At 38.9% G+C, this 15,520-nt stretch overlaps 2 protein-coding genes across 2 annotated transcripts; one reads left to right on the top strand and one right to left on the bottom strand.

The window, feature by feature from the left end:
* The first annotated feature begins 2,363 nt into the window (after positions 1-2,363).
* LOC149240254 (uncharacterized) lies at positions 2,364-3,486 on the top strand. The gene is made up of 2 exons (XM_089373660.1): positions 2,364-3,229; positions 3,319-3,486. The coding sequence occupies exons 1-2, from the start codon at positions 2,510-2,512 to the stop codon at positions 3,328-3,330; spliced, it is 732 nt and encodes a 243-aa protein (XP_089229786.1). The 5' UTR covers positions 2,364-2,509; the 3' UTR covers positions 3,331-3,486.
* Positions 3,487-13,851: 10,365 nt separating this feature from the next.
* Positions 13,852-15,093, bottom strand: LOC149240253 (uncharacterized). Its single transcript, XM_089370119.1, has one exon. It carries the CDS (start codon positions 15,091-15,093, stop codon positions 13,852-13,854), a length of 1,242 nt encoding a protein of 413 aa, XP_089226245.1.
* Positions 15,094-15,520: the final 427 nt, after the last annotated feature.

The raw sequence follows: 15,520 nt of genomic DNA, 5'->3' as shown, positions 1-15,520 counted from the left end.
TAATGAACCCATTGAAACTCGTAATGAAGCTAGACATCTGGCAATCAATGCACATGGCATGGCAAGATGATGGAGGTGGGATTTGGGATATACATTTGACATCCCCTCACATTAAATTCATGCATGTGGACTGGCGAAGTGGACCTGTGAGTTACAATGGATGTGAGGTACACCACCCACCCCCACACTTCTGGGTTTATGGTTATCTGTTGTGAGGTTTTAATAGTATATTTTATGGTGCATATTAATACTCCCCTTGTGGTGTTGGTAGTGGTGGCAATTCAAGGAGTTTCTGTCTATTTTCTATGTTGGTATTATCCATGGTGGTTAGTGCGACACAACCATGTATTTCGTTCTCTTCTTGCACTCTACAATGCAAGGGTCGGTTTTTGAGTTGGTGGCAGTTCTGTTAAATGTGCATCTTTGGGAGTCATAATTCTTAGGTATCTCATACCCTTGTTTGGTGTTGGTTTACGACTGTTGGTATTCTAGTCATTTTTCACTTTGGCTATAAGTGTTGATCTATATTGCTTCAATGGGTGCAAGTTCGTTTTATAGATTGGTCTCCCAATAATTGTATTTTTTTCATCATGGTATCAGTTGTTGGTGGCTAGAGGTTATATTTTGCACTTTCTGCCCTTTACCATGTTGTTTTAGAGGTTGTTGCCCCTGCTGCTACAGTTCTGGGGTCGAGTCGAGGAACTTGGGTATCAAACAAATTCAATCCTTTCAATTTGTTTCTTGGGGTTGGTCTTGTAGTCTTGGGTGTGTCCCAGTGATCAACTACTACATTATAGCCTCTCTTCTGGTCTTTGGTGGATGATACTCTTGTCCTAGGGTCAAGTCTTTACGGTTCAGTGGTTTGTCTATTGGTTCATATTGTAAATTGCGGCTCTTTAGTTGGCTATCTGCAAAGTCTCTTGGTGTTGGCAATTATGGTTCCCCGACAACACATGGTTAGTCATTGGGGTGGTTTTGGTCAAGTGGGGATCAGATGACATCAACCATTTGTAGGTGACTCCATTGCTTCTATCTTTGATGTTGTATCCTTGGAGGTGTGAAGGGAGATTATAGTTCTGGAATCTAGAACCTGGGGAATACCCCTATTTTGTAGACTAAAGGGTTATTAATGCAAATTTTCTAGGGGTTCCAAACCCTAACAAAATGCAAAAAAAAAAAAAAAAAAAAACAAAAAAAAACAATTTTTTTTACTTGAATTCTTTGTTTCACTTAGTTTTTAAACACAATCATATCCATAACTACAACATTTTCTTTGGTTTGGAAGACATAAAGCGAATTCTCAGAAATGTGAGATTTAAGGTCAATGATATGGATGCACGCCTGTGTCAAGTGGAAAAACCTTTGGTTTTTGGTAGAGATTCTGGGGATCTCACCGATCCTTTTGTAGACCCTACTAGAACTATGTTTGCAAGCTCCTTGAACCCCTTGATCCCTATGTTTGACTAACTGGAGATGTCTCTTGTTTTTTTGGTCTTATCTTATTTTGAGGTGCATGGGTATGGTGCGGATTGTTTGGTCTGATTGTCTTTTGTGGCCTCTTTTGGGTGCACTTTTTGGACGGTTCTGCAGTTGGAGTATTGGTCCAGTAGGCATACTATGCATTGTTTGCTCTATCTCTGATGTTTGGTTGCCGACCTTTATTCCCGTTTGGTGGCTGTCATGGTGTTTGGTGTTAACAGTTGGCATTTTTTGGGATGAAGCTCGAGCCAATTGTGTTTGGTGTTTGTGGGAGGACTTCATATGGTCTGCAACTCTCTGACATATCGTTCCAGTGGTGCCCTAGTTTTACAGGTTTCGACATGGTTTTTTGATGAATGGTGTTGGATAGATCCTCTTGTGAAGTTTGGCATGATCAACTATGAGGGTCCCAAATCTATTTCACTTTGTGTTGGCGCTTATGGTCAATGTTGGTGGAGATTATATGTTGTCGTGTTCGTTGTTTATAATGATTATTGTTGTTGTTGTCTTAGGTGGTTGATGTTTTTGTTGTTACTTGTATACTCAGCGAAGTGATTGATAACTTCTCACAAACTTGCTATGTTCCATGGCTTTAGTAACCTTTACAACTTAGATAATCCCTTATATTGATATTCTTTATGTAATCTTGTTTACATAATGCAATATAATATGATATTTTATTTAAAACATTATTAGCATTTTTTATTATCAATGTTAATATTAAAATAATTAAAAACCGTATTAGAATTATAAAAACTTAATGATGCTTCAGAGTTGAAATTCATATCCTCATCCTAATATTAAAATGATAAAAAAATTGTTGAAAGAGACGAATGCTTCAAGCTTAAATTCCTTTTGCTTTCCCAATACCCTACCTTTCATATGTAACTTATATCTTTCGTGCCCTAAACCCCTTCCCTTTCATATAATAAACAAACATGTTTATCTCTATACGAATCACACCAATCCTCCTTGAAGCGATTTGTTATGGGATCATATTGGAGAAATCCCTAACTTCATATCTTCAGCAATGACCATGTTCGCCCAGTACCTGGCTTCATCTTTGGGATCTCAGCGTCACTCCCTGGCGGCAGCTGTTGCAGCACCATCTTCACCATTTCTCCGGATTATTTTGTTAAAATTATCACGATTTTCTACAACTATCGCTGATAAAGACAAGTCCACAAGCTACCCTGAAGCCGATAACACATGCCCCGTTTCAGAATTCTTACTCAACGAATGTGGTTTGTGTCAGTCTGAGCTCTCAACTATCCTTAAAGCAAGGCCATCCTTGGTTGCGGCGAGGTCAGCTCATACAGCCCAACAAGCGCTACAGTTACTGAGAGATTCCGGATTCACAGAGCACCAGGTAACGAAGACTATTACCAGAAACCCAGCTATTCTTTTTCTCAATGCTGATCGGCAGTTGAAACCCAAGATTGAGTTAATGAAAACATTGGGCCTTTCTGCACAAGACTTGGGAAATGCCATATCTAATGGATCCAGATTTCTTAACGCGAATCTCGAGAAAACTCTGCGTCCCAATATCCAGTATCTTCAAAACCTGTTTGGATCAGAGGCTAATGTCTCAAGTATTTTCAGATTGGCACCTTATATTCTACCTAAACGAAACGGGCCTGAATTTTGGGAAAAGAAATTGAAGCAGTTGACAAGTTTTGGCCTCCTTGAAGATGATATCAAGGAGCTTGTTAGGAGGCACCCACTTATATTAAAAGCTTCCATGGATAAGGTGCAAAAGAACATGGACTTTTTTATGCATACTGCAGGGCTTCCTGCAAAGTTTATTTTTTCATATCCTCTGTTTGTGTCTTGTTACAGCTTGGAGCGTAGGATGAAGCCCCGCCACAAGGTGTTGAGTGCTCTCAGTGCAATGCAACCTTCCAAGCGTCCTCCTAGTCTCCTTAGTGCGCTTGCTTTAAGTAAGCGTAAGTTCCTCGAAAAATATGTCCAGTGCAGTCCTCATGCCAAAAAGTTACTTGAAATTTACAGTGGCAAGCCTGCCCTCTAAAAGACTAGAAATTCGGGTTTCTGTTTTGGTCAGGGTTAGATTGTATTGCGTTGCTCTGGTTGATTGAAAGAGGTTTGAGAACATTCACCAAGGGATCATCAGTCTGTTATGATCCACTGCCGTGATCCCTATAGCCCACATGAGTAATGAGTGGGAAGTAGTATATATAGAAGATAATCACGACACAGTCAGTTCCGGTCTGGGATCTTGTTTTGGCCAGTTTTTTGTCACACCACAATCACAATCAACATGCACTATTGAAGGATGCTCAGTTGTGACTGTAATTGAAGGGTACTCAGTTGTAATACAATCACAGAGAATGCATCAGGTAAACAGGTTTTTGAAAGATGAAAAAACTCTCATCACCAGATAATTTGTTTTTTGCTAGTAGCTTTGCGATGATCATGCATTGCTCTCTCTCTTTAAAATGTGATGGGATAGATGTGAAATTCTGACTGTTTGAATCATGGATAACTTGTAAAAGGAAATATTCAAATCCCAAATGTAGGGACCTTAAATTTGTATGTGTTTCTACAGTAGCGTGATTTGATTATTTCCAGATCAGCTATATCTGAGACTAATCTGGAATTAACACATTTCAAATCCAAGCCAAAAATTGGACACTAGTATGCACACTTTCTGTCTGTGCTTTGTTAATGGTATCTGTTTCTTTGCTTAGGAAAAAATTGTGTGGTAATGACTTTTACTACTGCTAGTGGTATCAAAGACCATTCCTAGTGATAATGGAATGCATTCCAATCACGCCTCTTGTAAAGCAGAACCCTAGCCACTACTCTAAAACACAACTTCTGATGCATGATTGAGGAGGCAAAAAATCATTGGCACATTCCGTCGTCCCAATGTGGTTGGCTGCTCACTTGTCCTTCGTCCTACATTCATAGGAAGTCTGTCAACATTTTGTTACACGTGCCTTCCAAATAGCCACTTGTTTTGGATGGAACCTTACCTCTAGGGAAAGAGGCAGACCAGGTGACTCCCTAGACAGAGGAGGGATGGGAACTATTTATATGTTTGGTTTTATAGGGTTTAAACTATTTGTAAATGCTTTCTTGTTGTTTTCTTTATATAATTTTGAGTTTTCAGTACAACATCTACAGTAAGGTGTGCACATCTAAGAGGATCTGTTGCATAATTGCTTTGCCCCTTGGGATGTTGGCAAGAAGCATTCTAGAAGCCAAATGGATCAGAATCAGCAGCCTTGGATTTGAAAAACTTGGTAAGGAGTTAGCAACCATTCTTATAACTAGTTCAAATTTGCTACCTTTTGTCCCTCATCACTTGGTTGATCTTTAGGACCGTTTTTCTGAATGGTATGAAAGTTAATGATGAAATTCAACATTTAAAAACATATAATGGAATCTGAAGAAACATACAATACATATAATAGAATCTGAAGAAACTGAAAATAATCCATCTATATCCACCACAGCTCTCCATTCGAATCTGTTTTTTAGGAACATATAGAGAGTGATATGCATGTCCCTCCACTTTTTTGCTTTTCGTCTTGCCTTCCTGCATCTTTAATGCTTTCATTGATAACATGTCTGCGTTACCTGTGTATGTGTTAGAATGACATAGATTCAAACTGTGCTCTTCCCTTTTTGATTTGTTTTGTAGTGTACTTAGGAGGATAATATGGAGTAACTAGTGGAGGTACCTAATGAGAATAATAATAGATGTTTAGGTGCTTAGCAGTTTGTATCAGAGCACTTTTTTGGGTCACAAACGGGGTAGATTTTTTTTCTATTTTACAGGTTTTCAGAGGAACAAAAGAAAAGATGGCTGCAACACTTCGATCGATTTCTATAGCTTTGGTGTAAAATTTGGCAAAAACAATTGATATCTGAGTTCCTCTCAGAAAAACTTCTAATTTCAAAAGAAAAGAATCATCTCAATTGGAGTTCGGGAGGTCAAGATATCACTGATATGAAATCAGATATTTCAGGGCTTTTTCATGACAACTGTATAGACCGCGGAGCTGATATCTTGTGACAGGTTTCTCAGATTGCCATCAGATCAACACCGCTGGATAGAGGATTTTCATAGGTTTGGTTTGGTATATTATATGTTGTGCTTTCGATCAATATCCTCTATGTTATAGCCATGAAATTTTTTATTCTCAAAACCTAATGGACCTAAAAAAAATGCCAATGCTAATGTTGATGAAAGAGACCGGCCAGGTTTACTCTATGACCATATTTTATTGGATTTAGATGATGATTGTGATGACTGGTATATGGAAATTTGTCATTTCTGGGATGATAATTATTTTCACCTGCCATTTGATGACTCTACTTCACCTTATGAAGAGAACATCTGTTGAATTTTCTTAGACCCAACAAACAGACAAAATATTTCATAGTAAATTCCTTTCGGTAAACTAAATTAAACTGCAGATTATTAAATAAATTGCACATTTGGGACTTTAACAGTTAATAAAATACAAATCAGCAGAAGCAAGTAGACATCAATTTTACACATGCAAACAAATTTCTACCCTTAAGATCAGCTTCTTATTAAATAAGATCAAAACTTAGAAGCGCTTTCCTAACCTGAGAATTAATGTGTCTGCTGAGAAAATTACAAGCTATAGCAAAACTGGGCAAACTGTCCGTAAAAAAAACCTGTTGTCTAGCTGTTGGGTTATCCTCCTCTTGTTTTGTTGCAATCTGCTTGCACTCTCCTCCCTTGAGCTACTCTCTAGATGAAAGTCCTCCTTCACCCTTGCTAAGATCTCCTTAAGTCATAGTCCTTTGTGTCTCAAGTTATTAATGTCTCTTGTGTGTCTTCCTATTTTACCTAGCCTAGTTTTTATAAGTTTTTATAAGATTGAGTTGTTGACTGAATCCATAACCCTAATCTCCAAAGTGATAATCAGTTGACATTAGATCTCACCTCACTTGAGATCGATGGTCAGGATTCATCTAATTCATTAATGCAAATGACGTTTGTATTTAATCAAAATAGAGTTAAAAAAGCATGAATAGGATTCTACTGGAGAAGGCAATTGTTGACACCTAATCTTCATGATTGGGGGAATTTGTAAATAAATAAATAAATTAGGAATGTGAACAGTCATCGGGAGATGAACTGAACAATCACTCCTATTGTATATAACAATAGCCTACCTATGGAATAATAGACGAATCAGTTTTTCTGCCTTTGGAGAGTTACTGCCTGGCCTGACATGGTATCAGAATCAGTTCTAAAAATAGTTGTAACTCCCTTCATCTCTGCCACTGCCTCTGTCCTGAGCACTGCCTTTGTCCTGAGCGCTGCCACTGCCTCTGTCCTGACATAGCGCTGCTCTGCCTCTGTCCTGACATAGCGCTGCTCTGCCTGCATTGGTGCCGGTAACGGTAAGAGGGCCGTGAGCTTCGGTTTCTTTGCAAAATACCTCACTGTTGTGACAAACATTTTTTTGCCACTCTGAATGAGGATTCCCCCAGTGCTCGTACAAAGTCGGAGAAAGCAAAGGTTGTGAATTGGCCCGTGTATATCCCGTTCTCGTCCAGGCGATGGTATTTCAATGTGCATAAACCGTGGTCGTGATCTATGGAACGAGTTGTAGCTGCGTGAAGATTTGAAGCGGATGAGGGCGATGGTATTTCAATGTGCATAAACCGTGGACTGTATTAAAAGTATTTCAATATGCATAAACCGTGGACTGTATTAAAAGTATTTCAATGTGCATAAACCGTGGACTGTATTAATGTGCACAAACCGTGGAAACGACAATCTTTCCATATATTGTGGTTTGCTCACACTAATTATATTGTGGCTCTCAGCCTTACCCAGTGGGAAGGCGCTTCTTCAACGTGGGTCTTCATCCACATCCGGGTAAGATCATACTCCGGTTGGGTGTTCTTTGGCTGAAAGTGGAAGACTTAGAGCGTAGGTTCTTTCGGAGGCTTTGCAGAATCGGAGAGAGAGAAAAGACGAGCGGTTGTCTTCAACCAAGCGACTTGCAGTTTTCACAGGACAATCGTAGCCATGTCTGGGAGAAAGAAGGTTGTAGGGTGCACTTTGGGTGCTCCATTTTGAAAGTGCTAGTTTTGTTTTATGGTATCATGATTCAAAGTCAAAGATTAGTGTCTATGTTTTGTCCCATAAATTTATAAGGTGAAACCGAGTTTGCATCATTGTAATAAGTATTCAGATAATCTTGTAAGTATTGAAGTTATGAGTGAATGTATGGATGAACATCTGGTATTATTCTGGATGCTTTTATCTAACATTAGAGGGATTTGAAGAAAATATAGTGCATAAAGTTGTAGCGTAAGGAAGAGATTTGAAATCCTTTGAGAATGCCTTTTTGAGTGCAATTTCACTGTATATCAGCAGAAGTTTTTTTATCAGCAGAGGTTTTTTTATCAGCAGATGTTTTTTATCAACAGAAGTTTTTTTATCAGCAGAAGTATTTTTTTTACAGAATGCATTCAATCATCTCTATGGTAGGAATAGTTCTCACTGGCAAGGAGAACTATCCTGAATGGTCCCGGATGATAAAACACACCCTCATCTTCAATGAGTTGTGGAAAGGAGTGTGTGTCGGAGAAGAAGACAAAGACCCAGTGTAGCCTACATCAGACAAAGAGCTTGTCATTTGGGAAAACAAGAACAGCAAAGCCTATGCATTAATCGCAGCATCTGTAAATGAAGAAGTAAGTCGCCATATTTCATCATATTCAACTGCCTTTGAAGCTTTACAAAAGCTGAAAGAACTCTATGACTCACATTCTGCACTTGAAGTTGTTCAGCTCATGATTAAACTCTTCACTCTTGAACTGAAAATAATGATCCTCTTGCTCTTGCATCTGAAGTAAAATCCATAATGCATGATATCAAATCCACTAAGGTTGAGCTGGATATCCCTCTTATTGCTTTTCTCAAGGCACTCTATCCTACTTACTCCAATTATCTTGAGTCTTTACAAGCAAATGGAAATCTTAAAGATATAACCTTTGACTCTCTTGTGAAAAAGTTTGCTGAAAGAGAGAAAGCCTTTGGAAAGAAGACAGTCCCTGAATCTTCTGAAGAGACTGTGTGCCTTGCTCATAAAGAAAAGCATCCTGCTCAAGATTCTACAAGAGGAAGAGGTGGACGAAGAGGAAGAGGAAGATACTTCAGAGGCAGGGGGGGCAGACATTCTCAAGGAGAAAAGGCAGATCTGCATTGCATTCACTGCAAACGAAATGGATCACATGATGCTTCTACATGCAAGCTACCATGGGACAAAATTGAGCAGAAAAGAAACCAGCAGAAAGGTAAAACTGATGATACAGACAAAGGTAAAGCACCTGAATCCGCTCACTATATTGAGGCACAATGTAACATTGGAGTAAATGAAGATTTGTTTAATGCTTCACTTGCTTCTTCGAAAAATGATTGGTTGCTTGATTCAGGAGCAACCTGTCATATGACTCATAGAAAAGATTTTTTTGAAGATTTCACTGACAATGTTGATGGAGCAGTATACTTTGCAGATCAGTCAAAAATCAAGCCATCAGGGCTTGGCACAATCAGGCTTACACTGCCTGGTCTTCCAGACTTTCTTCTGGATCATGTTCTATATCTCCCACAGCTCAAGAGAAACTTGCTGTCCTTGGTCCACATCCGCCAGCAAGGTCACTCCATTCATATGTTTGATGGCAAGCTTGAGGTAAGAAAAGCATCTGACCACTCACTTGTCATGAGGGGAATAGAAGAAGGAAGGCTTCTCAAACTGCAAGGAACCTCTGCTCATGCACAACATTTCTCATATATCTCTCATCATGAAGAAGGTACACTTCCATCAAGTTTATTATGGCATGCTAGATTTGGACATTTAAACTATGACAGTCTCCGCTTATTGAAGAAAAATGGTGTTGCTGGTTTGCCTACAATTCCTAGGAAACATAAGCAATGTGATGCTTGCATTCTAGGAAAGCATAGCAAATAGTCTTTTCATGATTCACATTCAAGAGCACATAGGAAGCTTGAACTCATTTATTCAGATTTATATGGTCCAATGCCTGTTCCTTCTGCAAATGGAAATAAATATATCATGACATTTATTGATGATTACACCAGAATGTGTTGGGTTTATTTATTGAAGAACAAATCTGATGCCTTTCAAACATTCAAGAATTTTCATAAATGGATTGAAAATGATGCACAATCTCATATTGGGTCTATTCGCACTGATAATGGAAAAGAATATACATCAAATGAATTTGAAAACTATCTTCGCCAACATGGGATCAAACATCAAACAACTGTGCCTTATAATCCCCAACAGAATGGTGTAGCTGAAAGAATGAATAGAACAATCTTGAATATGGTACGATCCATGCTTTTCTTCAAAAATGTAAAGATAATGTTTTGGGCTGATGTTGTTCTATGTGCTGCATATATAAAGAATAGATGTCCATCTAATGCTATAAGAAACAAGACTCCTTATGAATTGTGGTATGGACATGTTCCTTCGGTAAAACATCTCAGGATCTTTGGTTCCACCTGTTATGCTTTGATACCAAAGGTACATAGAAACAAACTTGGTGCTAGAAGTCGTAAGTGTATCTTCCTGGGGTATTCAAACACCTCCAAAGCATACCGCCTCTATGATGAAGTAAATAAAAAATTTGTTGTATCTAGAGATGTAATTTTTCTTTAATCATCCAAATCTGACAATGTTGTTGAGCGACAACTTGATCGCTTGGATAGATTCGCAAAAACGAAATCATTTCAAGAGTTTGATAATCAGATTCCACATCTTGAAGGGGGGATTCCTATACTAGATCAACATGTGGAATCTTCTTCTGAAGAACAATCTCCCCTGCATGAAACTCCAACAACGGATGATCTTTTAAGTGATGTAATTGATAGAATTGGGAGACTCAATCTTGATTCATTTCCAACTCAATCAACAGAGCAGCCTGGACCATCTCAGAAAGGTCCCCCAAAGTGGCTGACAAAGACACTTGAAAGTGTTCATCTTGATGAAATTGGAAAAACAAGAACCAGAAATTCAAACCGACAAAATGGAGGTGATGTAGATGACTCTAATTCCCCTGTTGATATGGATGTTACTTATGATTGTGAATTGAACTTGTCTACAGATTTTGAACCAACTTCCTTCAAAGAAGCTGCTTCTCATAATGAATGGAAAGAAGCGATGCAAAAGGAGTATGATGCCCTCATAAAGAACGACACTTGGAAGCTGGTTGATCCTCCATTTGGAACCAAACCAATTGGCTGCAAGTGGGTATACAAGAACAAGTACAAAGCTGATGGCTCACTTGACAAGCACAAAGCTAGGCTTGTGGCAAAAGATTTTGCACAGAAGGAAGGGGTCGATTATGAGGAAACTTTTGCCCCCACAGCAAAATGGGCCACCATCCGGACACTCTTTGCACTAGCAGCTCAGAATGGTTGGAAAGTCCATCAAATGGATGTAAAAACTGCCTTCTTGAATGGAGATCTAAAAGAGAATGTTTTTATGTCCTAGCTTGAAGGATTTGCTGTGAAAGGACATGAACATAAAGTATGCAAACTTGTGAAATCCTTGTATGGCCTCAAACAAGCACCGCGAGCCTGGTATGAAAAACTAACTGAGCATCTTCTGAAACTCAACTTCAATCATTTTGATCTTGATGATGCAACTTTATTTGTCAAGAAAGTTGGCAAAACAGTTGTGTATCTTGTGGTATATGTAGATGATGTTTTAATGACAGGGAACAATGAAAGTTACATTGCATCCATAAAGAAGGAATTGGGGAAAAGTTTTGAAATGACTGATTTGGGCTATGTTCATTATTATCTTGGCATTGAAGTAACCCAACATCCAAAATCCATATTTCTTTCTCAAAAGAAATACATTGGAGATTTGTTAAACAGATTTGGCATGACAGAGTGCAATCCTCTTTCTACTCCAATGGAACAAAACTTAAAGCTCACATCTGTTGAAGGAAAGGAATTTGAGGATGCAACAAAGTATAGACAGCTTGTAGGAAGTCTCATCTACCTCACTACTATCAGACCAGACATTTCATTTACTGTTGGAATCCTCTCCAGGTTCATGCAAAAGCCTTGTGAGGGACATTGGTCTGCTGCAAAAAGAGTTCTAAGGTACTTGAAGGGAACTCAAGACCTTGGAATCAAGTATACACAGGTGGACGACTTCAGCTTGATTGGATACTCTGATTCAGACTTCGATGGAGACAAAGAAACTGGGGTATCTACTTTAGGATATGCTATGAGTCTTGGATCAGGAGCTGTCTCCTGGAGATCACGCAAACAATCAGTTCCAGCAGATTCCACAACAAAAGCAGAATACGTGGCAGCAGCTGAAGCAACGAAAGAAATTGTGTGGCTCAGGAAAATTCTTGAAGATTTGCAGGTAAAACAAGTACAATCAACTCCACTCATGATTGATAACACCTCTGCAATAAAATTGGCCAAGAACCCAAAGTTCCATGATCGAACAAAGCATATCAATACTAAATATCATCTGATTCGACATCATGTTGAGGCCAAAACAATCCATCTCCGTCATTGTTCCACAAATGAGCAAATTGCAGACATCTTCACAAAAGCACTTGGAAAGGAAAAGCTTGAACGATTCAGAATGATGCTTGGACTCACCAACATCCCTTCAGATTAAGGGGGGGAACGTTGACACCTAATCTTCATGATTGGGGGAATTTGTAAATAAATAAATAAATTAGGAATGTGAACAGTCATCGGGAGATGAACTGAACAATCACTCCTATTGTATATAACAATAGCCTACCTATGGAATAATAGACAAATCAGTTTTTCTGCCTTTGGAGAGTTACTGCCTGGCCTGACAGCAATAATTTTTTCCACCACTACAAATTGAGTAGTCATTGGGAAGCATAGTGTTAATGACTTCATTAAAGCTTCACCTTAGAAACCACACAACTAAGAAGAGAGTGTGAAGAGGGGAGTAAAGATGATAAAGAATTCCTTGCATCTCCATCCCAAGGAGTAGAAGCTATCCAAGGAGCTGTAGTAGCAGAGGAGGTCAGCCTCACCAATGAAGCAAGTAGTTGTTCAATGGAAGTATGAGAGAGCAGAGAAGGATTTCAGAGATGGGTTGACATTTCTTTTATTGCGAGCTAGCTGAAGAATGACTCGCCAATATATAAACTAGATTACTAGTTATAAAGTCACCTACAAGCACCATGTAGGGGTATACAACACTGTCATTCAATTGACACGGTCCTAGAGAATTTTTTCCATGCTAAGATGTAATTGGTTGTAGCAAAGAAAGTAGGCACGAAAGTAGTCATGTGACCTTTTATGGAATTTTTACTTGATGGCATAGCTTGTTTGGGTCATGCTAAACAACAAGATCAACATTTGACTTGGTTTCATTGATTACCAAGATTAGCCATATCCAAGTTTGAAAGAGATGGGAATGGCTATTAATTGTAGAGTTCAAATCTGGAGATTGCTCAAAACTAAGAATCAATGAGCAAATTTTTTCATTGCATGAACAAGCAAGCCAAAAATCAGAGTGTAATGTATGGTTAGAATTCGATCCAATAGCTAGACCCATTAGCCAAAGTCAAAGCCATGTTCCAAAGAAGTAGAAAGAAGGCACATTGATCTAGATTGGTTTTTTGTAAGATTTTGAAGACTAAAAAGCTTCTCAATGCGAAGATGTGATCTAAAATGGATATGTAATGTCCCCACACCCAAATGACTGAAGATAACTTTGAATATAGAAATTTGATAAACTATAAAAGGTTGAGACTTTCATAGATAAGTTTCCCTGATAAGACAACAAACAACTGCATTATTAATTAGATCATGTTTAGTCCTTGCCTTCTCAATAAGGAATTCTCTTCACAATATATATATATATATATATATATATATATATATATATATATTTTCCGTAGAAAAAGTCGTAATTTCTATTAAGTCAAAAGAAATTACATTCTGTAGATGCTGAGCATATGCATACTGAGGCTGGATGCCTCTCGAAGCTGTCTAAAAGAACTTGTAGTGATAGTTCCAAAACTGAACAGGTAAGCAAAAGGAAGTCATTCCTCTCCCCAAACTGTTTATCTCCACGCAGGGAGTGTGCCACCTCAGGAGAGGTATATATCCAAAAAAGACAACAGAGTAAGAAAAAACATATACTGTGTATGTTTTCCAGTGCTGTATCATACTGTGCAGCTGTAGCTTGCTGCCCAATTTTTTTTTAGAAACAACTATGTTTATCCGCCTTGGGACGGTACAGTTCATATGTAACAGATTATATATAAAAGCATAGAAAAAACAAAATTCTGTGTATGATGGGACCCCTTTCAATGCTGAGCGCCCCTTTGTGCTCGTAGATCATCAAAGGGTCTGTGGTAGTGTTGAAAGAAGGTTCCATCCAGTTCTTCCTGAATTAGCCAGTCCGTTTCTTGCCTCTGCGCTGCTTGCTTGGAAAGGTAGTCCGCCCGAACGTTGCGCTCCCTGTATATATGATGACAGTCAAATTTTTCAAATGCATCTGTTAGTCTGAGTGCCTCATCCAGAATATGTCTCAAAGAGAAAGCATTGCAAATTGATTTTCTGGTGAGCCAATTGCAGACAAGTTGCGAATCCCCAAACAATTGTAGTTTAGTGCATCCTTTCTCATGTGCAAAGGAGATGAGGTGTTTTGCAGTAGTGAGCTCGACATAGTTGTTTGTGCCCCGACCCAGATGAATTTGGAGCATGAAGTAGTGGTTTTCTATGAGGTAGAGGAGGGCTCCCCCCCCACAGCCTTCCTCTTGGGCTGAGCCATCAAAGTAGGCCCAGGGGATGGATTTATCTATGAGTTCTGGGGTAATAGTCCGAGGAGGGGCTGGTGGAGGATCATCAGGGATGAGAGCTAGGTCTGCAAAAATGTGGGCAATAATGTTAGGCCAGTGAGGAAGTTTTTGGTCGAAAATTGCACGGTTCCTTGCTGTCCAGATGAACCAGCACATGAGGAGTGGGATGTTCTTATCTTTTCCAGAGTGCTGCTCCTGCCAGTTTTTCCAAGCATCGAAGATGGATAGGCCATGCCATTGCTGGAGGGAGGGAGATCGTGAGGAAAGGAGGGACCATTGTTCTTGAACTACCGGGCAGGAAAGGAAGAGATGCTCAGTGTCTTCTTCATTCCTTCTGCATAAATGGCACCAGAAAGGTCCATAGAAGGATCGTTTTTTTAAGTTTGCCCCAGTAGGAATTTTGTTGTAAAGGATAGCCCACATTAGCAGTCGCGTTCTGGGAGCTGCTTTTAGATGCCAAATAGCTCTCCACCATTGTTGTGTATTGTCGGGCTGATATGGTTGCATGAGGTGCAGGTATCCCTCCTTTGGGGTGTATAAACCATTTTTAGCTAGTGCCCAAACAATCTCGTCTTCCTCCTCCGATATTCTGATGTGTGCTTGTGTGAGAGCCTCAGTATATGACTCCCATTCTTGTCTCCATTGTTCCAGAATGAGGAGGTCTGGCACTGTCTTCCAAGCCTGATGAAGTAAACAGAAGTTTTCTTGGTCTGCAATATGAGCAACATGTGTGGCCCCCTGATCCATTAGATGTGCTATGAGCTGCCCAGATAGCCTTATATATATATATATATATATATATATATATATATATATATATATATATATATATATATATATATATATATATATATATATAGTTTTTTCCCTTAGCAGTGCATTTTCTTAGTAGACATTATTGTCTCCTCTCTTATTTTTAATTTTTCCATTTCCACTGCATAATCATGTCAAGCAATAGTATCAATGCTTCTTTTGAGAAAATATTGTGATATAAAGTGGTGCTAAGGGTTCAAGGGTTAGCAAAAAGAATTATTATAAATTATGTAGTTAGTATTGGAATGGAAGTTATATAGGGGTTCAACTCCATTTTTAATAAAAACTTCTAGTGAAATAGTGGGGCCTTCCATTAGTCTAGAACAATGGCTAAAAGAAGTGAGAGAGGAACACAATGCCA

This window comes from Pinus tabuliformis, chromosome 8 (assembly GCF_031772625.1).
Source record: "Pinus tabuliformis cultivar Carrire ecotype Pingquan chromosome 8, CPIR1, whole genome shotgun sequence".
In the NCBI taxonomy this organism is placed as follows: domain Eukaryota; kingdom Viridiplantae; phylum Streptophyta; class Pinopsida; order Pinales; family Pinaceae; genus Pinus; species Pinus tabuliformis.
The sequence above is the reverse complement of the archived record's forward strand: the minus strand, read 5'-3'. Positions and strand labels throughout refer to the sequence as shown.